At 28.1% G+C, this 27,097-nt stretch overlaps 9 protein-coding genes across 9 annotated transcripts; 2 read left to right on the top strand and 7 right to left on the bottom strand.

Annotated features, from left to right (window-relative positions):
• Positions 1-2,230: 2,230 nt before the first annotated feature.
• OCT59_015967 (uncharacterized protein) lies at positions 2,231-2,835 on the top strand (the record flags this gene model as incomplete). Its single annotated transcript, XM_066132167.1, has 5 exons — positions 2,231-2,318; positions 2,472-2,498; positions 2,578-2,586; positions 2,664-2,683; positions 2,755-2,835. The coding sequence occupies 5 exons, from the start codon at positions 2,231-2,233 to the stop codon at positions 2,833-2,835; spliced, it is 225 nt and encodes a 74-aa protein (XP_066003181.1).
• Positions 2,836-3,761: 926 nt separating this feature from the next.
• Positions 3,762-5,423, bottom strand: OCT59_015968 (uncharacterized protein; the record flags this gene model as incomplete). Its single annotated transcript, XM_025332192.2, has 1 exon — positions 3,762-5,423. The coding sequence occupies one exon, from the start codon at positions 5,421-5,423 to the stop codon at positions 3,762-3,764; it is 1,662 nt and encodes a 553-aa protein (XP_025175826.2).
• Positions 5,424-9,065: 3,642 nt separating this feature from the next.
• Positions 9,066-9,554, bottom strand: OCT59_015969 (uncharacterized protein; the record flags this gene model as incomplete). Its single annotated transcript, XM_066132168.1, has 4 exons — positions 9,066-9,282; positions 9,348-9,374; positions 9,438-9,474; positions 9,542-9,554. The coding sequence occupies 4 exons, from the start codon at positions 9,552-9,554 to the stop codon at positions 9,066-9,068; spliced, it is 294 nt and encodes a 97-aa protein (XP_066003182.1).
• Positions 9,555-9,667: 113 nt separating this feature from the next.
• Positions 9,668-11,169, bottom strand: OCT59_015970 (uncharacterized protein; the record flags this gene model as incomplete). Its single annotated transcript, XM_066132169.1, has 6 exons — positions 9,668-9,672; positions 9,749-9,997; positions 10,056-10,182; positions 10,250-10,455; positions 10,513-10,783; positions 11,119-11,169. The coding sequence occupies 6 exons, from the start codon at positions 11,167-11,169 to the stop codon at positions 9,668-9,670; spliced, it is 909 nt and encodes a 302-aa protein (XP_066003183.1).
• A 1,616-nt stretch (positions 11,170-12,785) lies between these two features.
• On the bottom strand, positions 12,786-15,303 carry OCT59_015971 (uncharacterized protein; the record flags this gene model as incomplete). The annotated part of the gene is made up of 9 exons (XM_066132170.1): positions 12,786-12,960; positions 13,029-13,205; positions 13,471-13,543; positions 13,628-13,825; positions 13,902-14,016; positions 14,369-14,585; positions 14,663-14,892; positions 14,958-15,125; positions 15,208-15,303. The coding sequence occupies 9 exons, from the start codon at positions 15,301-15,303 to the stop codon at positions 12,786-12,788; spliced, it is 1,449 nt and encodes a 482-aa protein (XP_066003184.1).
• A 2,872-nt stretch (positions 15,304-18,175) lies between these two features.
• Positions 18,176-18,478, top strand: OCT59_015972 (uncharacterized protein; the record flags this gene model as incomplete). The annotated part of the gene is made up of 1 exon (XM_025326499.2): positions 18,176-18,478. The coding sequence occupies one exon, from the start codon at positions 18,176-18,178 to the stop codon at positions 18,476-18,478; it is 303 nt and encodes a 100-aa protein (XP_025175823.2).
• Positions 18,479-19,216: 738 nt separating this feature from the next.
• On the bottom strand, positions 19,217-21,265 carry OCT59_015973 (uncharacterized protein; the record flags this gene model as incomplete). Its single annotated transcript, XM_066132171.1, has 5 exons — positions 19,217-19,542; positions 19,636-19,983; positions 20,080-20,716; positions 20,955-21,127; positions 21,196-21,265. The coding sequence occupies 5 exons, from the start codon at positions 21,263-21,265 to the stop codon at positions 19,217-19,219; spliced, it is 1,554 nt and encodes a 517-aa protein (XP_066003185.1).
• Positions 21,266-22,714: 1,449 nt separating this feature from the next.
• Positions 22,715-23,125, bottom strand: OCT59_015974 (uncharacterized protein; the record flags this gene model as incomplete). The annotated part of the gene is made up of 1 exon (XM_066132172.1): positions 22,715-23,125. The coding sequence occupies one exon, from the start codon at positions 23,123-23,125 to the stop codon at positions 22,715-22,717; it is 411 nt and encodes a 136-aa protein (XP_066003186.1).
• Positions 23,126-23,327: 202 nt separating this feature from the next.
• On the bottom strand, positions 23,328-23,966 carry OCT59_015975 (uncharacterized protein; the record flags this gene model as incomplete). Its single annotated transcript, XM_025311029.2, has 1 exon — positions 23,328-23,966. The coding sequence occupies one exon, from the start codon at positions 23,964-23,966 to the stop codon at positions 23,328-23,330; it is 639 nt and encodes a 212-aa protein (XP_025175821.2).
• Between the last annotated feature and the right edge of the window lie 3,131 nt (positions 23,967-27,097).

Here is a 27,097-nt window from a genome sequence, read left to right on the forward strand (position 1 = left end):
TACAGTAATCGCACAATGAACCGACACTACGATACAAATATCCGCGGTTTCATTAATGTCGACTTAAAAATTTTCAATAAAAAGTTTTTAAATGCGACCACTTCTTCAACGAAACGTTATGATCGTAAAAAATTAATTAAAAATCCATTTCCGACATTTAATTTAAAAACCCTTGCTGTAATATGTAATATTTATGTTTTAGATCACAATCTGGGGCCTAAAGTTCAATATATATTATAATCATACAAAGTTCGAATAAAGTTTCAGCATATAGCGAACGAATAGCTTTATTTAATATAAATTTTTTAAAAAAATATTTGATAAAATCAGTTGTCTCTGACTTAGCTAAGTCCTTTTAGGAATTTCTTGTTGCCGCAGCGTTGAATCACTAGTTCAAAATAGTATCTGGTGTAGTACAGTATGGATAGGTTTAATAAGAGTTTAGTTCGATAAATTTATTCGTTCATTATAAGATCATCCGATTAACAATTTCGAACGTACATGTTGCAGTTTTAAAAAATTTGTTTATATTTTTATAAAATAAATTTTGCCCTACCTTTATTTATATAATTGCAAAAAAAACGTAGATCGTTTATCATGACGTATGCGATTAAATATTTTAAATCAAAAAAAAAAAATTCATATCATTCCTATTCTATTAGTAACTCCTTTACCCTATAAAAAATTTTTATCCGAATATTTCCATTATTTCTCCGTGTCTTCCGTAAAAATTCCGTGAAAATGATACATTCACGGATATCCGTATTAGCGAGATGAAAATTTCCATGATTTAAGGCTATAAATTCCATTAAAATGATACATTCACGGAAAAAACATGGAAAGATAAAACACGGATCAGATTTTTTACAGGGTTATTATTATCTTCTTTGATAATAATTTTTCTCTTTAATCGATCTCGCTCTATTAATTTAATAACGATCAGCAATCATTGTGCAGAGAACTTCCCGGGAAAAAATTTTTATGAAATGGAATTTAGTAATATTGTACTCATACTTCTATTTTACGAAAAATGATGCATCAATAAAATCATTTTATTATTTTAACAAAAAAAATTATGATTTATGATTACTTGACGATAGAGTGTCCAGGATTTCATGGTGTGATGGCCCGAAAAGTGTGGTGTGATTTAAACAAAAAGTGTGGTTTGGTGCGATTTTTAATTCTGGCCAGATTTAGCGTAATTTCGGCTGGAATTAACATAATAATTTTAACTTAAAATTTGATAAATAAAAACCAATCATGTGATCATAAATCGACCAATAAAACTCAATTTATTGCGGATAGTGTGAAAAATGTAAAACTTTGCCAAAAAATGCGGCCACACCAAAAATGTGAAAAAATAACAAAATAACAAAAAGTGTGAAAAAGGTGTGATCGTTCTATCCTGGACACCCTACTTGACGATCACTATTCACATCATTAGACTAACTATTTTAAGTAGCTAAATAGGGGTTTTTTACAAGTTTAAAAGGAGCCGTGAATTGGTAATTTTGTTTACCTTATTTATTTTTTCAAAAACAATGGCTTCGTAAATTTACTAAGTAAAATTTAGATTCGCATCACTTCATTAATTATTTCTCCAATAATGTTAACAAGTAGGAGATTTTGATATTTAAATCTTGCTCATTGTGAAATCCATTGTAAGATTATAAGGACATAGCGGCAATAAAGGCGTCGGGAGAGGCAGTGCGTTCAGTGGCTATACCAGTAGAAGCGGCAGTGTTGGTAGAGCCAGAAGGAGCATATATAGAGGTATCTAATGGGGAAGTTTGAGGCGTTAGGACCGTTAGGTGCAGGTTAGTCAGTATCCATATCATAATCTATTACTTCAATTTTTTTTTTTTTTTTTTGAACGCGACTATTAATAAATGTTCATTTGATGACATTACTACCGGTAGACGAGAAATGACTTTCTATTGATTTATGAAATCAATTATTTACAAAATGATATGAATAGGAATTGGTTGAACATTTTTAATGTATGAGAGAACCTATGAAGGTGATTGTTTGTTTATTTGTAGTTATACATTTATGACTTATGAATATACTTTAATTAACATTTAATGTGTCGATTTTTTTACGATAGCTAATTTCCAAATGTTAAAATATTCGTGCGGTTCTTAGCCAAATTGATGAAATAATGTAAATGAGTATTTTTTAATTATCACGTACTCCATATGTATATATATTTTTTTAATTAACTAATAATATGAGTTTACAGGAATTTCAAGGAGTTGTATTTGTATATTTTATGCATCAGCAATATAATTATCAAAGAAATATAAAAGCTGAAATCGGTAAGAAATCATATCTGGATTCGATCGGTAGATGTTAAAGGCACGTTCACGTTCAACTTGATGTAAAGAGGCAACAATTTTTAGCACAAGTTAATTGCGTTCAACTAATTATCAAACTTCGTTTTTTTAAAAATTGTCTGCGGTGACTTTAAGAACGAATTATTAAAAAGAAACCATCAGGTAAAACAGCCATTTAAATATTTTTACGAACATAATTTATCCATCAGCTATAATAAAAATTTCTCCATTTTGTTTTTAGATTATTTCCGTCCGGGACGGGGGAAAAATTATGAAAAATTATTGATTTTATATTCGACAAACTATTGAATGTTGTTTTCATATTAGCTGCTCGCGTAATTCCTACTGTACGTATTATATTTTATAAATTATTATTATTAGGAAATTTTTCTACGATTAAAAAATTTATATAATTTAGGTGGAACAAAAATCTATTAATTCGGTGATCGGAGCGTTAAGCGAAACTTTAAATGAATATGAATGGCTGTATACTGCATAAAAAATATTGATACTAAAAGGTAATGATGTGAACAAAGACTTTTTTGTGAATCGTTAAAAGCGTGAGGCATACTTTTTAACGCTTTACGCTTCATAAAAATATAGGTTGGCAAAGTATTAAAAATGTCAATTTTTCAATTATACATGATTGTCAATTTACCGACGACCAGCATCTTCCAATATCTGTATTTGAGCGATGTAACATGATTTTAATGAAGGGAAAACAAAATATGATGAAACTTATAAGGGGATTGAATTTTCAAAGATGTTTATGCGAACAGAAATGCCGAATATTACAAAAGATCAAATGGTTAACTAAGAATTTTCACTTTTTATTGTACATATCGGAAATAAGCCAAATTTCAAAAAATCTCAATATGTTCAGAATTAATGGAATTATTTGGGTGTTCGAAAGGTACCGAAATTTTTTACTTTATTTATGTTTGAGCGTGAAAAATATTTCTTAATTATTAAATTAAACTCATTTTTGATCGCCTTGATCGAACTTAAAATATCACGCATCAACGTCAAGTGATTTAAATCGAATGGAATAAATAGTGAATAGTGTTACTCAGAATCTATATAAATAAAACTTATTAGTTAACATACGCATTATCGTAGCGATAATAATTAGTAAAAAAAATATAATTTATTTATAAATAAAATATATACTTTAAATCATATTTCAAGATAAAAAATTTATTATTATAGTCAATTTCGCTATTTGACTACAAGTTAATTCTGCTATTTGATTACAAGTTAATTCTGTTATTTGGGTATTTGGCGAATTTATATCGCCATTTTACTACAAGTTAATTCTGCTATTTGATTACAAGTTAATTCTGTTATTTGGCGAATTTATTTCACCATTTTACTACAAGTTAATTCTGCTATTTGATTATAAATTAGTTCTGCTATTTGGCGAATTTATTCTGCCATTTTACTACAAGTTAATTCTGCTATTTGATTATAAATTAGTTCTGCTATTTGATTACAAGTTAATTCTGCTGGTTGATTACAAGTTAATTCTGCTATTTGATTACAAGTTAATTCTGCTATTTGATTACAAGTTAATTCTGCTATTTGATTACAAGTTAATTCTGCTATTTGATTACAAGTTAATTCTGCTATTTGATTACAAGTTAATTCTGCTATTTGATTACAAGTTAATTCTGCTATTTGATTACAAGTTAATTCTGCTATTTGATTACAAGTTAATTCTACTATTTGATTACAAGTTAATTCTGTTATTTGGTTACAAGTTAATTTTGCTATTTGATTACAAGTTAATTCTGTTATTTGATTACAAGTTAATTTTGCTATTTGATTACAAATTAATTCTGCTATTTGATTGCAAGTTAATTTCATTACTTGATTCCGTTGTGGATTGTCTATTACCAATCCTGGCGAATTATTGAATCCGATTGACCCATAAAGTTCATTAAACTCGGGCCGGATATAAGGATTATTTAATACTGTGGTAGTTGGGGTTGGGGAAACAGACGAATTGGGATATACTGAAAAACCATAAGTGGAGGATTCCGGTTGAATGTTGAGATAATACCCCATATTGGAGAGAATAGATGCATCTTGACCACAAGTAGGGTACCCCGGTGGACCAAAGCAAAGTATGTTGGATATAGCTTGAGTAGAAAGATAATTCGATGGCTGATTTCCCATAAATTCCAAGCTAGTATAAGGATGATATTGCGAAAAGGTATCAACAGGCGTAGTAAAGTGAGATTCAGTAGAAATTGGTGGGAAAGTTGTTGGCGAAAAAAATGAATCGGAAGATTGAGGACTATCAGGGCTAATTATAATGGTTTCATCGAATTGCAATTCTTCTATAATAGGGGAGTTTGATTCAATATTCTCGAATTGAAGCAAATCTGCTAATTCTTGTGAATCGTTAACGGAGTTGGATAATTGTTCAGGAATATCAGGATCAAATGGAATGCTAGCATCAGATTGGTATGATTCTTCCATATCAGGAATGCTAGCATCAGATTCTTCCATAGTAGGAAATAATATTTGTGAATTGTTGTTATTGTTGCGTTGTTTTGACGAAGGAAGAGATGTGGTGAGCATTGAAAAAGAAGCCGTCGACCTATTTTTTTCAACGTATTTTTTTTTATTTCCTTTTTTTTGATTTCTCTTTTTATATTTATAATCCTTGTGTTTTTTTGCATGCTCTTTCTTTGCCACTTCTGCACCACATTTAAAAATATCTTTGACTTCCTCTGGCTCTTTTTTCCAATCTTCTCCGATTAATTCATTTATTTCTGATTTCGGCCTTTTTTCGGCCACCATATTCTTGTATTTTTGTTTCCTACGTGCATAGTTATTATATATAAAATAGGAATTGAGGGGACGTGGGATTTTAGAATCAGATTTTTTATTTTCTAACAGTTTATTTCGTTCAGTTCTATCCATAGGAGATAGATAATCCGTGTTATTCCAAATTTCCTCGGGCTGTTTAGCATTTTTAAGTGTAAAGGTAGGAGTATCAGGGTCGTAAGGTTTTTCAGTAGATGAAAGGGTATTGAAACAATTATTAGTCCCCTCGTTAACAGAGAAACTGGTTTGCATTTTTGTTATTTTTGGTGATTAAGTGAAAGTAAAAAAAAAAAAGTCCGTTGAGAAAACATTATTTATTAAAAAATTTTTAATCCGTAGTAAAACATCTGTTCGCCATTTTTATTAATAATTTCTGTTGATTATTTCGGTCTAGTGATCAAATATTACTTAAAGAGGAAGGTTGTCTGTTGATTCTTTTTGTTAATTTTCTTCTGTTGATTATTTTGGTTAATACTACTTGTGTTGAATATATTTGTTAATACTTACTGTTGATTATTTTTCGTATACTTAATATTGTCTTAATTTACTGTTGGATATATTTGTTAATTTTTGAATGAAATTATATTTATATTTGTTAAGTGTAACAACTTTAACGCCCATCATAAAATAATTAATGACCTCGTATAACCCATATGAAGCACATAATTGGAATTTAAAATTGAAGATCACAGAAACCGCAGGTACCGCAGAAACCACGTTTCGGAGTGAAAATTCCAAAAAGTAGTACATAATAATAATAAATAATGATGATGATGCAATATTTAATCAATTTTTTTTTAATTTATGAGTTTTTAAAAATTAAAATGAATTTATAAATGGAAATTGTATTAAATAAAGAATTATTAAAGATATCATATTATTAATTGCCGATCTGCATATGATCGATAGAAAATATCGGAGTTCTTTTAAAGATAAGCTTATCAATTTGTAACATTTGTAATCAAAATTCGGATAAAATTTTTACTAAAAAATCCTTTGATAATAAAATTCTTAATGGTTACACCGAATGACTGTTATATTTGCAACAAAGAATATGATTTTTTGAGCGTAGCTCAATAAATTCTGCCAATCATATTGCTCATTGAATGCATGCATGTAAAGATGCGGTGCCGCAGCTATGAGGTCACATGCGACTTGTATTCCCCCCTTTTTTTTCTGGCGAACTTTTATTAATTAAATTGATCAAAGAAATTACAATTATGTCTTTAGTTTGATAACAGTTATAGTAAAAAACTATCTAAACAATAATACTAAACTAAATATCTAGAATGAAATAATAAATTAAATCACCCCCAACAAACCAGATTAAATGAAAATATAGAACTATATAAAATAAAAAACTCACCCTATCGGGCAAACAAATAGAAATTTAAAATACAAACAAAAATTAAACGTAATCTGGCTCCACCCAGAATTTTTTTATTTCCCTTAATCTTCCGCATACAAGTAAGTCTGTCAGATCTTTACCTGATTAACAAAAATTTTATAGAAATTATTAATAGATCTTTTTTTATCAAATATTTAGAATTATTCTCGTAAAATTCAAAATTTTTACGAATCCGTCTAGAAATTTGTAAAAGTCTATCAATTTTTAACAAATTCATTTGAAATTTTATATGAGATTAGATTTTTATTATACAAATATTGGATATCAATATCTGATATTACAAATCTTGAAACTCTGAACGGAATATTTAAACATTATTACGAACTAGCTAAATTTTGGCAATATCTATTACTTCATAAATTTACGCAATTATTTTTTGTCTCATAAAAATATCAGCTAGGAATCTTAAATTTTCTGCATCTATATACTCTTGAGTATCCGCTACTATATTCTTTTAAAAAAAAAAATAATTAAAAAAAAATGTAGAGAAATTTATTGTTTAATAACGTCAAAAACAGCAAATGCTACGCAAATTTTCTTTATATATAATAAAGTGTTTATTTTTAGATTATTAAGTAGAAACGAGGTTTCAATTAATCTATCGTTCATATACTGATTAACAAATATTTTAAAATCACTTTTGATGACTGAAATGAGTGAAACGATCGAAACATGCCACACATTTATATAAAAACAATTTTTTTTTTTTTAAAAAAAAAGAAACCGCATTAAAAAATCAATTAGAATATATGAACTTATCGCTTATATAAGTTTATTTATTTATTATTATTTATTTATTTATTGCAAATTTAATCAAAAGACTAATAAAATTTGACGAACTCACAGCGGTAAAGTCACGTGATTATCAATAAAAAATAAGTGTGGGCCAAAGGATGACGATTATGGTCTTGATTTGTGGCTCATATTCGGAGTAATCCGTCTAAAGTCACTTGTACTCTAGAGTTTTGTGAATTCTACATTTACATTATCAGTTTTTATTTGTATATTTTTTTAAAAAATAAACGCATATATAATATTTTCATAATTCTGAATTCTATGATCCTAATATTCATATTCCAGCAAAAGACTCACCAGTTAATAGACATTTGTACAGTTGAGTCTGATGAAAATTACATAATAAATTAAATACCAAAAATTCTGGATTTATAATAAAGTTCTTACACTTTAAATTTCTTGGTTAAAACTTATCTTTTTTTTAAAAAAAAAAAAATTAAAACTCGTTAACTTTAAAATGGTAAAAAAATTTTTCTCTTGAGATTATAATTACTTTCTTCTTTTCGTATAAAAATGGGCACGAATTGATAATTGTCTTCATCAAAATACAACCGTTGAATAAAATAATTTGTTAATAATAAGTATCATCATCATTTTTAGAATTAAAATTCTTTAATATAATGCTGCTATAATTATGATCCATTAACAAACAATATCACCTTCTATGTAATTTTTATTTCTTTTCTTCATTTTTTCTAAATATTTTAGAATTTTAAGTTTGGACATTATTGTTCTTTGAAAATACAAAGGTAATGTTAATTTTCGGTTCAGGATCGGAAAACCGAATCGAACTGATAGCCGAACCGAAAATTTCGGATTAATTTTTTAGATCAGAAGCTGAATTTTTGGTTCGGATCCGCTTGGTATTCGATTAAACCGGAACCGTTCGAAGCTTTACTTATAACAGTATTTACAAGTTACTATCTTTTAATTTCTTTTGGTAGCAAATAAATAAGCTACTTCTAGATGAATAATGTGAAAGGAGAAGGGGATGGCCTTAACTAATTGTATTCGTAATTATATAATTATCATGGATTAATTACGAGGCATTAAAAATTAAAATTAAAGTGTAAAATTTTTTAAATGAAGAGATGTATTTTTTTATAAAGAAAAAATATTTTATTTTTTTTGTCATGTGAGAAAATCTAAAAAACAATGGTGATTTCTCATGTGAAAAGCCAAATTTAAATATATAAATTTTTATATTATTGATACCACTGCAAATCCTATATAAATCCTATTTAAAAATCCGTAGCACATGGCGCAGACACATTATGGATTTTCCCAGCGAAACCTGAAAAAAATGTCACGAAAATCACGTGAGATTTTTCATCACTGGCGTCACGCCCTTCCTTGTTTCCATTTTTCATAAGTATCTGGGGGACTGAGAAATTTTTTCAGTAACAAATCCTACTCGTTACGCACTATCCATCACATGTGCGCTACACTTAATTTTTGCGTAATGCCGGCCATTTCGTAACATTTTTTTCAGGTTTCGCTGTGTAGTCCATGATGGACGACCCAATCGACCAACTTGAACTTGTGATTTCAATAATGGCAAATTTTAGATTTTACAATTTTTATAATATTTTTATATATTCTTTTACCAAACAGTTTTTTATATTATTATTTTATGTTATTTTATTATTTCTTTATAAATTTATTTATTTTTATTATGAACTCGGTCCCTTCTAACGTACCAAAGACATTTTTGCCATTTTTTGGCGATGTTGTGCTGAATAACGAGATATCCAGCCTTGAATAGTTTGTAGTTTTGGTATTTCTTCTTCATCCAACTCTCTTTCTTCAACTTTATTTCTGAGATTTTCTAGCATAGTAGTAGCGGTAAATCTTTTACTTTTATCAACATCCCCTTCCAAAAAATATTCTTCTAAAAGTTTCCATACTCTTTTAGATATACGTTTTCCACCTCCTTTTTTACCATATTTTTGCTTTTTAACGCCTATCCAGACTCCAAGGGAAACTCATAAGTAGAATTCCTATTGAATGGTAAGTCTCTAATTAGCAAATAACTAATACGTGTTCAGAATAAGTATACTTACCATATAATATTTTGATTTTCTTGATTTTCGGAAATATCTTTTCCCAAACAAATAGTAATTAGCATTTTGTTTCAATATTTTTTTTTTATAAATTCTTTTCTTACCATCTTGTATCATTTCTGTTTCATTAGCCAAGCCAAGTTCTAATTCCTTAACCAACCCGTCTCTTTTAGCGGTGTTGATAACATTGATATTTCATTTTTTCAATTCAAATAATAATCGTTCTCTTGTCAATCTTTTAGGATCAATACCTAAATCAGAGACAAAATGTGGGATAGATAATATTCACAAAAGCTGAAGAGGTAACGCACCTGAAATATTTGGCATAGCAATTACCCATTCATTTTTGGGAGTCGTATGAGTTGATGACATAGGTTCTGGAATTTTAATTTTTTTTTTCTGCAAATTAGATATCTGTGCCGGTGAAAATTTTGTCCATTCTCCAACATTAGGAATCTCTCGACCAAGAATATAACCCGCCATTGATCCTTCTCCCGGCCAAGTCCATTCAAATAAATTAGAATTACCAGGAAGAGTATTCTTGGCTCTCTTATTTTGGTCTAAAGTAAGTCAGAAAGATAAAATATTCTTTGATTATTTTGTTTGATTTAATCTCACCTTTTGTTCGATTTGGTTCTAAATGTGCAACAGATGTTCTGTGAATATCTCTAATTGCTGTTTCAACATCAGCACCTTCCATTATATCTAATCCAAGACGTACTTGACGTTTGATTGCATGGGTAATCTAAAATGTTGACACTTATTATATAGGTAAATGGCAGATCACTTATTTTATTTTATTTTATTAGTACCTGTGCATGATGACTGTCAATGGTCGTTTTTGCTTCACCTGCCTCTAAGAATATCCATTTCTTTACATTTATTTGATACCATAATAACCAATTTCCCAGAATCATCATTAGGTCAGCATTATGATAATGAGGACCATTATCTGAAATAATTGTGATCCACTTTGGCTTATTTTCCAGTGATTCAATGACAGCATGGAGGGATGAAGCTGTAAACCAAGAGTCCTAATGCGCATCCATTGACCAATGATCGTAAGCATGAATACCAAGTTCTTGATGTCCAGACTTTTTTGTATACATAAGAATTGTATGTAAAGTCCAACCTTTCTTTCCAAAAAATTCTGCTTTTGTTTCTCTGGCACTTTTTGGAAGTATTTTCATTTTGTAATCAACTACTAATACAGCGCCATTCTCATCCAAATCCAGTAGATTAGCATTAAATTGGGCATTCAAATAAACTTTATGGACTTGATGTGCAAGATAATATAACAAATGGTTTTGATATTCATCAAGATCTTCGTGTAAATCTGTTGATAGCTGATTTTTAAAACGATTAAGGAAGGTAAATAATTTGGCACATTCTTGAGATGCATGTGTATGTTGTTCTGTACAAATTCCAAATTAAAGCTCTAATCGGTTTGGTCCTAATCCGATAATCCAGACCGAAAATTCGGGTTGGGCTGATTCGGATTAAAATTTTAACCCGGCTCGAAATGTATGGTCCGGTCAGGTCCGAATTTCGGATTAAACTCTAATCCGGACCAAATTAAACGAGTTGATCCGAACTGATCCGAAGGCTTATTTTACGAATACATAATAAATATACAAATTTTATTTCTTTTACGTGTTATAATGGGTTTAAAAAATATTACTTTTTTTGCTTTTTTTGTAATGAAACGAAAAAATTCATTTTTTAAAGTCATAACAAATATTTTTTTATATAGAAACTATATATATTATGGTTTTTATTTAAAAAAAATGGCGATTTTAATTAATGACTTAATGTTTTAAATAAAACCGAAAAAATTCATAAAAAAAATATTTTTTTTATATAGAAACTATATATATTACGGTTTCTATTAAAAAAACGGAAATTTTTTAAATAAAAACGAAAATAATATTTTTTTTTATATAGAAACTATACATATTACAGTTTTTATTAAAAAAAACGGCGATTTTTAATTAATGTTTTAAATAAAAACGAAAAAATTAATAAAAAAATATTTTTTTTTATATAGAAACTATATATATTACGGTTTCTATTAAAAAAACGGAAATTTTTTTAAATAAAAACGAAAAAATTAATAAAAAAATTTTTTTTTAGTAACTTAAAATATTATAGTTTATTATGTCATTGTTACGTATGATAAAAATATCGCACAGCCCGATTAGCCCCTTTTATTTTGTAATTCACATGCCTCCTTTTTTAATACATCATTACAAAATACGAATTTTTTTTTTTGTGATTTTAAATAATTTTTTACACACATCACAAAGGTCATACCTCAGACGATACTAAAACTTTAGAGTTACGTCCTCGCAAACACGATAACAATTCATCTAATAACCTTGATTCACTTTATATAATAATTTAAATAAATTTATTTATAAATTTATTTTCATGGCTAGTACAAGTGGTTCAGCCGGTTCTTTTGATTTAAGTGATATTAATACCGATATAGATGGATTTGATATAGAAGGTGACGATATATTACCTGAAACTGAACCTGAACAAATAAATAATGAATTAGGCAATGAGAATCAAGAAATTATAATTGGAAGATATAAAAAAAAAACATCTGTTGCTCATTTGAACTTTACCTTAAATAAACAAAATAATACTTATTCTTGTATCCACTGCAGGTAAAGTTTATGTTTTTGATTTTATAATTATAATTGTAAATTTAAATTTAAAAAAGTAGCTTATTTTCGATTATTCTTTTTAGTATAACCTATAAAGCATCGAAAGATGGCTCAACTTCTACACTTCTAAAACATCTTAGAAATAAACATAGTAATTTAATTTCTGGTGAAAAGAAAGTAGTAGTAGGAGCAATGGATAAGTTCGTAAAACAAGCAGATGAACTAGTACGTATTATTAACTTATTATTATTTTTTTGTTAATTACTAATTTTAGATAATTAATAACCATATATGTATTTAATTACAGAAATTTACACAAGATAATTGGCGTAATGATTTAATCAAATAGGTGGTTGTAAATAATCAACCTTTACCGTTGTAGAGGATGATCATTTTAAATTAATGATAAAAAGACTCAATCGTGAAGCCACTATTCCATCCGCTGTTACCATATGCAAAGATATTCACCAAGCATTCAATGATGAGCAAACTTTTATACTAGAGGAATTGCAAAATGTGCCTGGGCAAATTTCATTTACTCTTGACGCGTGGACGTCAAAAAACCAGATTCCATTCCTTGGAATTACAGCTCATTGAATTAGTGAAAATTGGGAGCTTAAAAAAATTACACTTGAATTTTATCATTTAAAAGGCCCCCATTCCGGGGAAAATTTAGCTATTGCGTTCTTTCAAGTATTAAAAAACTACAAAGACATTTACCTATTATACGTTTATTATCATATAACTCTAATTTTTTAAAGTATTCGTGAACTTCTTCAACACTAGATCTGGTTGGAATTGATTTTGCTAATAGATGTACTTCATTATCAAATTTTTTAGCTATTAAATTACTAAAAATAAAATATATTAAAATTTCATAATTTTAAATATTTTATAATAATTCTAAAAGTGTTCTTACCGATTGAAATGGACAAGACATGATTTAAAAATATATGTCAAATGCTCTTCCCAATTTCTACTAGGATCTCTTTTTTCTAAAGCCAATCCCAGACCCTTTGCTTGTCCAGGATCAAGATCTCCAAGTATGCATTTCCAACCTGTTCCATCAATATGATAAAATTTTACAGGCTTTTCACTTAAATTTTCAATTACTTCAAAAATCTGAGTAAATAAACGTTGATACGCGTTAGCTGTAAATATGTTAGTATAAATACGACAATAGGACGATACTAAAAAAAATAATGTTAATTATTTTTATAAAAATATAATGATATAAGCATATACTATAATTTAATTAATATATTTACTTAATTTGTGCATTTCATCATAAGAGTTAACTTCGAATTCATTAATATCCCCTTGTACTCTTTTAAATGTTAAGTCAATTTGAAAGCACTCACTTTAAATTTTGTAATGCTTTTGCTTGAAAATCAAGCATACATAAAATCAAAGTTTGTCCATCCTCAAATTGCTCTATAAAAAAAGATAATAATAAATTATAATTTCATATAACAAATCTCAGTAAAATGCAATACAAAAATATACAGTAATGCTTACCTATACGACGTACATAGTTATGCATATCAAATTTCTTGCACTGAACACTATGCATAACGCCCAAATTTCCCTGTCCATAGGGATGCATATTCTTGTAACATTTAGCAACAAGTGTCCTAAGTTTATCCACATTATTTAATGATGCATGCACCTCTGATAAAGTATCTTTATCAAAGTTTGCATTAATGCTGTTATTTTCTATTTAAATAAAATATAGTATAAAATTGTTAGTATTTTAGTATTAAATTGTGTAATTATTTTTTTAAAAAAAAACTTGCTATAATTGAGCGTGGAGTTACACTATCATCTGAAGTAATAATATTTTGAATCATTGTTTGTAATTCATCTCTAATGCCTACTGGTGTGTGTTCTGGTGGTGGTGGTGGTACCTATGCATACTAATGCAATATAAGGACATGTGGCTAAATCATATGGAATGAATTTAATAAACTGCACATTTCATGTTCGTTCAACTATAGTTCCTTGTACGACTTGATTATCTTTAGAATGTGGAAATTCTTAACAAAAATAAAAAATAATTTTAGTCATTATATATTTATTATGTTTAATTTTTTATATCAAAATTTAATTAATTTACTAACCACATGATTTTATTCTTGAGGCTCATGGAACCAAGGTACAGCATTGGTTTTCCTTATTATCTACACCAATCTGAATTTATACAATTAATAGTATTTAGTAATATGTAAATTAAATAAATAATTGTAGAGTAATACTTACATCTCGTCCTTGAAAAAGATCTCGCAATAATTCCAAATCAATTTCTTCTTGGACTTTAATGTATCGATGCCATTTTTCTCCTCTAATCCATTTGTCACATCCAATAAAAGACTCTTCACCTCTATTTTTAATGATTCTTCTTAATTTTGCTTGGCCATTGCAAAATTGATCATTAACTTCATATTTACAGGTCGTTGATTTGGCAGCAAGATAAAAACTAATTTAAATATATATAAACTGATTAATATTAACAAATAAAAATAATTAACATAAAGCAAATATTAATGAACTTACATATAAGTTTTAACTTTTTTATTATTATTATATTTATGTTGATTTAATTTAATAAATGTTTCTGATTCCATATCAACTTCATTATGCTGCTCATTAATAAAATTTGGATCGGCAAAAGAACAATGTTTGATCCCTTGGCACTTTCGCACATCCTTTTTTACTGACACTCCAAAATAAGGACAATTTTGTATTGTAGTTGATCCACCTGTTCCATTATTAGAATACTGAATCTAATATGATAATAAATTAAATAAAGTAGCAAAGTAAAATAATTTTAATGATGAAAAATACTTACATCATTAAAACAGGTTATTGGATTTGCCCAGCCAGTAATGTTGAATATTGTGGCCACTCCTTGTGGTGAAGTTTTTGGATATTCAATCGGAAGAGCTGAATGTATAACTTCTGGAACTGAGAGATATTTTGTAAAAAATGCTATTGGTTCCTCATTTTCATTAAAATTCTAAATAAAAATTAAAAGTTATTTAAATAATTATATTAAACCTTAATAATATCAAATTAGTAAAAAAGGACAAAAAGTAAACCTGTTCATCTTTTTCAGAATATTCATCTTCAGATATAGTTTCATCATCAGATATAGTCTCAATATCTGAGAGAATAATTGGATTTATTTTGGACATAGTAATAAACGCGTTGTAAATATTAGAAAAAAAAAATAGAAAAGAAAAGCAAACTACAATAATACTTCACGTTTAAATTGTTATTATTATTATATAAAAGTGAAGCACAATAAGACTGCGCGTTAATTGTTATTATTATATAAAAGTGAAGCACAATAAGATTGCGCGTTAATTGTTTTATTATTACTATATAAATTATGTAATAAATCAAATAAATCATGTAAAAAAACCTGATATAGATAATTTACATAATGCTTTATTATTTTTTTTACAAAAAAAAAAGTTAAATTTAGTAACAATAATTGTGTGTAAGTTACCATATTTCCATATTTATTAAACAATACATGAAATTGCTACACTTGTTATTTACACTGAACCATGATACATTACATATGTTGAAAAATTATAATATACTATACATACAGTGCATACAGTGTTAATTATACACTACATGTTTGCTATATACCCGGATCTGCGCCAGATGCAAAAGGTATTAACTTGACCCGCGACGAGGTGCTAACTTGACCCTCCCGCATGCACGTTGTCGATCCTATTCATGGAGTATTGTAAAATATATGTGATCGACAACGTGCATGCAGCGGGTCAAGATGACACCCCCAGAAGGGTCAAGTCCGATACTTTTGCGCGCTAGATAATTTACTACTAGTATACTACACGAGTTTTACTACAGCATTAAATGTTAAACTTTTTATTGATTTTTTATTTTTCATAATTAAAATTTAAGTTACACATTTACGATTTTAAAGAAAAAAATCACTGTATTTTTAATGAAGTGATACAAATAAAAGAAACAATAGCAATAAATAAAAGGATAAGTTAATTACAATGATCAAGAAGAAAGATGCTAATAAAAAAATGAAGTAATGGAAAGTAATAGAAGATCATTTTTCTCAAAAATTATCTGAAAAACAGCCTTTTTGACCCCCTGTATGTAAATTTATGAGAAGAGAAGATTTGTCTTACTGTCTAATATGTGTAGTTAATTACTTAATTTAATATTAATCATAAAGTTTAAAAATTGTACTGGTGAAAATTACCAGTGGTGACATTTTGACATTTCTAAATATAATAAATATAATATATGTAAAATTTATATTAGCATGTTTTATATATAATTGTTTTAAATTTAAGAAACATCAAACACTTAAATTGGAAAAGCACTTTTTTGGTCAACTTTTAAGCTTAAAAAAATTGATTCTACATTTCATATTAGGTTTGAAATGAATAAACTACAATTAACTAGAAATTTGGCTACTATCATTCAACTTTATCTAAAGTTTCTTTTTATTCAGCTAATTTTTCCCTGAAAAATATACATTAAGCTGAATTTTTTTAAGAAATAAGTTTATAATGCAATGCCAATCACTACAATACCGATATCAACAATTAGCCACTAAAAAAACTTTTTTCATAATTTTTATTTGAGCTTTTAAATTTTTTTCACGTTTTTAAATTTATTTCTCGCGTTTAAACTTTTTTTTCTTAAAAAAAACTTCATTTTATATTTTTCTTAAAAAAATTTTTTATAAATTTTTTTATACTTTTTTAAATTCGGTAAAAAAAATAACAAATTCTTTTAGTTGGGTAATTTATTTTGTTTATAATAGGGTGAGATTGGTGTGGAGAATTAAGGAGTAGACTTAAGAAATGATATGAGAATTTACTAATATTCCCGCTTTTTATATTTTCTATCTAGTAGAATCCTAGATTATTGGACTTTAGAAATTGGAAATAAACTATGGAAGGGATTAGGCATAAGGGCATTTCTCCTTTCTTTTTTCTTATAAGTCTCACTTGGGCAGCCTTGGACTTCAGAATGAAAGGTATGGTTGGGAATGGTGCGTTATTAAGGAATGTTAGTAAGACCTTACTAACACTTACTAACATTCCTTTCATTTTTTTTAAATACCTACTATCTGGGTCCTTGGACTTTTGACCAGCCCATACTACCTTCCAATTCTGATTTCTAAAGGACTGAGAACATTATGTAAAACTATTACCATTCTTTCATTTTATCTTGTAAGTATGGACTAGACACCTTAGATCAGAATTGTAGATATGGGTGGGAATTAAGGAGTAGGAGAATTAGAAGCATTAGCAGGCGCCTTTTACTAACATTTCCTTACTAACTTTTTTTGAACTTCTTTTATTAAAGAAACATTCGCTAATGTTTCATGCCTCTGATTAAGAGTTTATTATTCATTTCAAAGCTTAGTTTTTCAGAAAGAGACATTATACAATTTTAAAAGTTGTGAATATTTTTTGGCTGTGCATTTACCAATCATTATGTGATTCAGTTTGTTACTAAGCTCATTGATTACTGGTTTTGTTATTTAATATAATGAGAGATTTAGCATATACGTGTGGTATATCATATGCAATTGCAATAAAATATCTCATTTCACAGCTAAGGGGAATGAAATTGAACATCTTTCTTTCTTTCAAATCATTTTTTGATTTAAGGATCATCCTCCCTATGAATCTTTATTCCGTATTTTTTTATTCCATGTAATATGTATCATATAGAAATTGTGGATGAAATCTTTTACAGGAGGGAGCTTATTCAGTTCATCTTAGTTCTCAACTAATTTTTATTGGAATTTTTTTGGCTGCTACTAGACTCGTTAAATGAAATAAGCCATGCTGCACAAATGTGGCACTGTATCACATGTCATTGAATTTTCTATGCAAATGACAATGATTAAAGTTTTAACATAGTAAGTTTTAACATACTGAATAGAATAAAAAATTCTTGAAATTTCAAGTTTTCCTTGTTTATTCTGGTGAAACAGTTGTACACCGAAGTTATAATATGTACTTCTAAAGAACACATTTAGGACGAAAAGTTGATATGAAGGGAACGCTAAAAAAAAATACTCCAAATAAATTTGAAGCTCTTTTTGGTGAAGTATCTGGTAGTATGACATCATTAGGTGTTTTTCTTCATCTCGTAAAAAAAGATATCTTGGATAAGGTGAAGCTTGGTATTATGATGCGGGATTCTCTTAACAGTGCGTTGAAAGGATGTAAAGGACAGGCAAAATTATCACAAACTAAAAATTCAATGAAAGAGCTGTATTGTAGCAATATGAGAAAAAAGTATCGCAAAACTACAAGGGAGTATAGTCCAGTTTTGAATATAAATAGTCAGTAAAGCTGAAAATTGAACTCACTAATTGACATTGGTCTTTATAATTATGATGCTTTGTATGACAAAGGTATACTCAAGTCTAAATTGATTTAAAATTTTATTATTAAGATAATGATGATAACATACAGAAGAATCAGTTTCAACTGGGATTTGAGTTTATTTCACATCATTATGTTTATTAATTTTTAATTGCATTTCTTGGATTAATTCATCAATCTTTTCATTTCCACTAGTCCAATTTGAAAAATTTTGTTTTAAATTATTTATTTGGCATTAAACAAATTTCAGGGAACCCGAATTCTCCGGTTACACCATTCCTTATATCCGTATAAATTTTGCCACAGTATTCACAATAACAATCTTGAAGTATTAAAATATAATTTTTTGTATTTCAAATTGTGTCAATATTATAGTTACCAGAAATTTGTGGTAAACCAGTTATGAGAACCAAAAAATTAAGTTTGCATGGTCTTATAAAATCTAGTCACAAAAATTTCATTAAGTAAATTCAATATATATCCATTATATGTATATTTAGTGCAATCTGAATTTTGTATTAATATAATGCTGAATTTTAATTGCTTATTTAATATAATTAAAATACCTATTTTGCCCAATTTGAATTACTAGTTATTAAGATATCCTATTTAATTAATTTTTGGACTAATTAAAATTCTAAAATTGCATGTAAAAATTAGTTTATAAAAATTTTATGATATAAGTATACTAGGAAAAAATATTTTAAACCTTATCATATGAATAATCAGATATTATTTCTTCTACAGATCTCCATAAAACACGATGAAAGCCAACTACCAAGATAACAAATCCTTTTAATTTATTTGGATTTGATTTAGTTATTTTGATTTGTTCATCAAATATTCCTGAACTAGAATAATTAATTGTTTTTCCATTTGAAATGACATTCATATATGATTTCAATTGATTAACCCCATTGTCTAATACTTCTCCTATAGTTGTTTGTTTGGTTTCTCCATATTCTTTTGACCAATATGAATATGATCTTTTTAACAAAACCATTTCATTTTCTTTTTCAATAATTTTATCTAGATTTTCCAGATCATTTGCATTAAATTTATTTTTATAATTTTTAATTAATTTAATTAAATTAACCAATGAAATGTATTTTAATTACAAACATACATTATTATATCCTATTCCTTTTAAAACAAAAATATCAGAATATCCAAAACGGCCAAAACCTTTTAATTTTGTACCAGCCATTACTAATGAAAGTTCAGGAATACGATATTTCAATGGTAAAAGGCTTTCAACAATTGCCTGAAGAACAGGCTCATCTGCAGAAAATAATGACATCTTTGATCTTGTTGACAGAAATGTTTTTAAAATTTCTATAAAGGGTATAACATTACCTGCAACAAGATTTTCATATGCTGAAGCTATAAGAAGGGCATCATTTACAACTTGTCTATATACTAATTTGTCTTTATTTTGTTCTAAAACTCGAATTTGTTTTGTTACAAGTTCTAATAAATTGTCATAATTAAAAATGTCAATATTATATAGAGATATTCTTTATCCAATATTTGAAGAATTTCAATAAAGTAATGAAAATAACTTACCAGAAGATAAATCAGCATCACTAGTATCTTGTATTCTTTTTAAATTTTCCTTTTGTTTAACTTGAAAAATTATTTTTTCAGTCCATATTTTATTAAAAGCTGATTCCAATTCTTCTCCTAAACAATATATTTCACTTCCAATATCATTATATGTATAACAATTGCGAAATATAAGACGAATATCATTTTCAAATTCTTTTGTACTTGTATATTGACCATTTTCTAATGTTGAATTTATTGTAAATAAATCCATTTGATTTTTTATAAACACTTCCTTTTCATCATATTTATAGAATGGATGAATGTTAGACTGTTCATCAAGTTTTTGAAGAATATCATAACAAAAGTTATTAAGCTTAGTGTTTTTATAAGAAATTTTGGAATGGTTTTTAGTAGAAATAGAATAGCCTTTAATAGGAATAGAATGATTTTTGTCTTCAATATTATCTTTATTGGTAGGAATAGAATGATCATTAGCAGCAGAAATAGAATAATTATCAACAGGAATGAGATGAGGAATTTCAATTATCTTCTTAGCAGTAGGTACCAGATTTTCTTTTTCTTTTTTATATTCATTAATAATTCCTTTCCAATACATTTGTAATGTTTTTGCATAACGTAAACGTTCTGAATTTACCTGTTACAAGAAAGAGATTATTAGTTATTGTATGCAAAAATTTTATTTAGTAATAAAAGAAGGTACATAGCCAATTCCTCCTCCAGAATTAGCAGACTTTTATCAACTACAAAGTGAGGACACCTGAACTGAGAGCTTGGAGTGGTTACCAAGGTTGTCAAATCCAGTAATTCCCCTATCTCGAAGCAATTATCAATTTAGGGGTTATCCTTACTTTGCAAAATAAAAATTTACACACCTTATTTTTTAAACCAGGGACATCTTTTCCTTCATGCAAAAAGTGAGCAGCCCAAAAATGGTCAAGTTCATCCCAGTTGTCTGAAAAAACTGATGTACCAATAATATCATGATAACTTTTCAAGAATCTACAATATGATATTTTCATATTTTTTGTTATATAAGAGATAAGAACTAGAAAGGTGCAAGTTAATTAATTAGATATTAATAATACAAATTAAAATAAGTTTCCAAAAACTTACCATTTTGACCAGGATAGCTCTCAGATGTGCTTTTATTCTTAATATTGGAATAGCTCTCAGATGTATTCATATTTTCAACTTTAAATATTAAATGATAAAAATTATTAAGTGATAAAATTATTAAAATTATTATTAAATGATAAAAATTATTTAATGATAGAAAATTAAATGATAGAATTAAATTTATAGAATTAAATCTTTTATATAAAATCAAACAAACAAGGGTATTAAATAAAAAAAAATCTTTCGTAAATAGTTTGACTCAAGCTGACACATTGAAATATAAAATTGAAAAAAATTATCATATGAAACATCTACATTTATATATATAACTAAATCTATTCATTGTCATATTGACAAGATTCTATTTTGCCAAATATGGTAATAATTGTATGAATAATATTTGAATAAAATCATATCAATAATACTGTTAAAAAATCATGGCTTAGATTGGATTTTAATTTATATATACTTAGCAAATGACTTGACTTTGTCAGTCTGACTCTTTTAACATGTATAGCATTTAAAAGATGAAATATGTTGACAAACATTAAGTTATATTTTATATAATATTAACAAGATGACAGAAACTGATGAATAATTTTGCCATTTGTAAATGCTTAGCAAATGACTTGACTTTTGTCAGTCTGACTCTTTTAATATGTATAGCATCTAAAAGCTGAAATAAGTTGACAAATACTCAGTTATATTTTATGAACAAATCATATCGAAAATTAAAATTATTTAATTTGTAAATGTTTAACAAATGACTTTAAATTGGCAATATATGAATAAATTATTGGTATTTAGAGATTTTAATTCTCAGATTTATTGAAGACTAACGCTAACTACTGTAAAAGTATTAACAAAATCACTGGTCAAATGATGAAGAATTGTACACAGTGAAATTCGATAAACTGGATCTTCGATAAACCGGATTTGGGCCTAAACCAGATTTTTTTGCTGGAACCGAATCACGTATATTAAATAGTTTCGATATACCGGAGTTTACTAGTAAAAGCTCGATATTCGATAAAATGGATCAATTTTTTTTTATTTTATTTTTATTTTTAAGATACGGACTCAACTGGGGTCGAACGCTAAATAGGAATAAACATGATCTAAAAGAACAATAAATTCTAAGCTAATGTTAAACCCAACCTCTCGGGAGAAGCCCGAAGGGGTCGTCTTGCCCACTATTCTATAGAACAATCAGGCATAACCGGGAGTCTAGAGGGTACTATCAAACGAAAAACAATCTTACCAAAATCCCAAGAAAAATAAACAAGAAAAATTAATAAAACCCGTATTTTGCTTTCAGCCCTAAGGCTGCCACTTGTCAATACTGTCATAAGTGGAGTGGTTCACACTATTCTAAATTGTTTAATATGTTTACAGACATACATGATGACGTGGGGTAAGTTAGACGCCAAAATGTGAAATGTAAAGTATAAAGTAGGAAAAAATGTTAAAAGACTCATTACATGAAAAATATACATATATAGAAAAAGAAACTAATTTAATTAGAATTAAGACTAGTAAATAGGGAGTCGGATAGGTAACTATTCGCTGGTCTTGGTCTTTTACTGTCGTGTGATTGTAACGAAGCGGAAGGATTAGTCAACGTATCCCTCTTGTGAGGTCGGTATTCCACTGTTTTAGTTTCATCTGATGTGTATGAAGGAGAACCAAAGAGGTCTGTATGGTAATCAGGCGGGCAATAAGGCCTTGGAGCGTACGGTTTACTCATAAAGTCATCATAATCTTGATGCTTTTCCATCCATTTCTTCCACTTGTGATGTTGTTTTTTTTTGGAAGGTTTTGGAGGTGGTGGAGGTTGTTTTATATACTTGTGGTATTCTTTAGTCCAGACCGTGATTTGTCGAGTTGACATTGCTCGACGATAATAATGTTTGAGAGTAGTACCCATAGCGTTAGCGGCGGATGAATCGTAATCTAGAGCGTTAGATTGATGTATATTAATAGTTGGGGTAAATTGGGTTGATCAGGGTTGTATTGTAAAAAATAACTACTGTCCACTTTTGACGGGTCTACGGGATTATAACCGTAGTAAATAGGAGTGCGTTTAAGTGGTTCTAAAAGACCACCGAGAGCCGCGGTTTCTTCAGCGTTCAAATAATGGGGATCGTGTTGGCACCAGAAGGCCTATATGAGGTCGAAGGTTGTGATCGAGCTATAGGCGTAATACTGGAATTCTCCAGCATGTGGTGAGGTATCTTAAATGTATAGTCATCGGGATCAGGTAATAATTTCTCCGTTGAAAAACGCTTGAATTTCAGATGGTGAATAGGTGAATAAATGTGTTGAGCTTCATGAAACAGGAAGCGAAAACGTCTCCCTGCTGCAATTTTATCCTCTTTCATAGTGCGGGATATAGGGTTAATATTTTTGAACATCCGCGTACAATGTCTCTTGAAGCGGGTTTCCTGTTTACGTTTTGTTGCGGGGTTACTGCTGAGGTTAAATTTGAAATCCAAAAGGTGTTTCCTATAAATGTAGGCGCCTGGGTGTTTGCGTATGAAATTACTACTGTTGGCTGCAAAGCGTACATTGTATCGAATACCAAGACGATTGGAAGAAATATCATTTTTCCATCGATGTTGCCAAAGATCGTATACATGATTTGCGTGTGAAGATTTTGAATTTATAAATCCTGGGTCCGAATCAGGCACAGGTTTCAAATGGTGATTGATTTCTTTTCTCGAAAATTCAAATTGATGAGTACCACAAGCACGTCTATTTAAAGACATGACGAAAGGACTCGGGCTGTGACACCGGGTGGAAAGATTAAATGAACCAGGTGTGTAAGCATGTTCACAAGGAATGTAAATACCAAAGTAGAAGCGGTAGCGCTTATAAGAAAATGAGAAGAAAGTTTTTGTAATGGTGTTCTTCAAAGTTCTTTTAGAAGCACGTGACTTGATAAAGTCAATTCGTTCCAGTAATTTCCGGCGAATCAAGTCAAAATACTTTTGTTGAATACGTCAGGGTAAAACTTTTTGTAAGGTAAAAAAGTGTGTGAGCATTTTACTAATTTGATATCTTGTGTTAGGCAAATAGCTCGTGGATGTGTATCGAATAGGCGTAGAATCCATGTGATAATCATTGGTGTGTAAAAATAAATGAAGATTATTGGTGTCCGAGAAAGGATCAGCAAGCTCAAAAAAGAAACTTTTTGAGCGTCTAAATTCGTAAATCTTGTTATAACCGGTTCGGCATTTTGTCATCACGTGAAATTTTTTCACAGAGACAAGGAAAGTATTTTCATGAGCGTTGGACATATTATTAAACGTATTTGAGGAAAAAGGTAAAGGTAAAGGTAAAATAGTCTGGTCGTTATGAACAGACTGAAGTGAAACAGGTATATCTTCTGTATCCATATCTCTCACAGGTCAATGGTAATAAAAGGAGACCTTTCCGTAGAGGCCACCAAGTGGTTCTCGCTCCTTAGAAAAAACTATAAGTGTTTGTGAAAAAAAAGGGTATATTACTGCAGTTTTTTAACAAAAAAAACGGAAAGGGGAGAGAGTTTTTTTTTTTATTTTTTTATTTTTTTCAAAAAAAAAAAAAAAAAAAAAAAAAAAAAACGGATCAATTTTCTAACCAGCTATAGTAAAAATGATTCGATAAATCGGGTCACGTGATCATTAACCAATAAAATTTAAGAACGTGATGCGGTAAATCTTGATTTTGGCCAGAATTATAAAAATCTTAATTCCGGCCAAAGTTATATATTACTTATATATTCAATTAAAATATTTTATATTTATTTTCATGACCAAAAACTAAGATAAAAAATTAAAATATAATGTGTATTAATTTTATTAGCATGAATTTTTCAAAAAAATTCAGTATAATAGATTTTTAATATATTCGCTATACCGGATATCCTGATAAACCGGATATTTTTAGTGGAACCGATAGATCCGGTTTATCGAATTTCACTGTGTATTAAGAGTCAGTTAAGAATTGGGTCCAATCAGGTTTTTGGTTCTTAACTGGCTCTATTTTTTTTATCAGTATTCTGATAGGCCTATAAATTTTACCCTATGAGATAATGATAATTTTTAAGAGATACCAGGTTCAAATTTGTAAAAAGTTGGTTTCTCAATCATTAATTGATAAATCTCCGATAATATTATCAATTAATTATTGCTAAATCACCAGTAAATTATCTGTACACATGCTTGTTACTGTACAATATGCATTTTTTATTTCTAAAAAAAATTCCAGAGTACGCAGTCCAGACACTATCCAAATCTAACAAAATAGGCATGGTACTGACTTCTTTATTAATAACATTCTATAGTAGTAGATTTTTTAATTAGAAAGTTTTGTACATATCAAATTTTAAGTATTGTTTACTACCATTGTTTATTTCATGTTAATAATGATATTGGTTTATTATTAACGTTAATTAATATGATATGTTAAGTAAATTGTTAAAAATAGTAATAAAAATTCATATTTCTCAATGCAATTGTAGTTTAACACAATATATTATGTTTCTTAATGCCATTAAATAGCACATATAAATATTATCTGTTATATACTATTTATTACACTAACTATAATGTTTTTCTTAAAGAAAAAAAAGGGCCGGGGAGATGATCTAAATAAAGTATCATGTGTAAGCCGCAGTATTACCGTCACGTGAAAATAAACAGTGAAACTCGGACGGGTGACGATGTGATAAATAAAGCGATCACGTGACTGTGCAAAAATTGCCTGTGCGACTGGGCTAGTTCGTTCATGATTTTTATACCGATCATTCTAAAAATATATGGGTTAGCCAAATTTAAACATAATGTTTAAATAATGTTTTGTATTTCGGAACTTCATTTTTTCTTTTTAATGGTAAGTTTAAAAGTTGAAAATATTGTTTTGGAAATATTTTACTAAATGTTTCCTTTTTACTTTCTTTAAAAAACACTATAGGAACTTCGGCTTCATTTCAAAATGCTGGATTTCTAAGTGAGTTTAATTCTCAATAAAAAAAATACTTACTGTATTTGTTTTATTTATTTAATTGTATTTTTTGTTTTTTTTTTATAATCAGCTCCAATTCCAAAAATCGTAATTTCAGTTAATATTTTCGAAAGCTTATCTATCGTTATAAAGAAAAAAAAGTACTTTTTTTTTGTAGAGATTTGATATGCAAAATCCCTAGATAAATGTTCAAAAACTTAATAAACAATTGTTTTTTTTTTATAGGAATCTGATTCCAATTTTGAAAACTGGATCCTAAATAAGTTTTTTGAACATTAACCTTTCGTTCAAAAATTTTTTCAAAAAAATATTTTTTTATTAAAACTGAAATCCCAGAGTTCAACTTATCATTTTTATTTTTTTAAAAAAATATATAAAGCGACTCTGAAAACAACAAAATGGTGGTTAGTTTCGCATTATTCACTTTTTTATATCGATTTTATATAATAAACGTGAGTTCCGATACCGCAATTACTTTTTATATATGGAATTAATATAAAAAAGTGAATTCCGTGCGAAACTAGATTTCAGGTCAGATCACGCTGTAAATGCATGAAATGTAAATTTTGTAACGGGATATTGCAAAATGAATGTTTTTTTTATAGAAACATTAAAACTAATATTTTTATTTTACTTTCTTTTATAGGCTTTGATGTTAAATTTAGCTTTGGATCCTCCTTTTCAGTGAATTTTGAAATTTATTATTTTTTTTTAAGAAATGATCTCTGACATTTTATGTTTCTTTATAGATTCTGACTTTGATAGCCTTTGGATGGTAGGTTCAAAGTTAACTTCAAACCTTTTTTTATTTTTTTTTAATTAGAATCATGTTTAACATTTCTTTTATCATAGGTCTTAGAATTCAGCATTTTACTACCTATAAGAAATATCA

This window comes from Rhizophagus irregularis, chromosome 24 (assembly GCF_026210795.1).
Source record: "Rhizophagus irregularis chromosome 24, complete sequence".
In the NCBI taxonomy this organism is placed as follows: Eukaryota; Fungi; Glomeromycota; class Glomeromycetes; order Glomerales; family Glomeraceae; genus Rhizophagus; species Rhizophagus irregularis.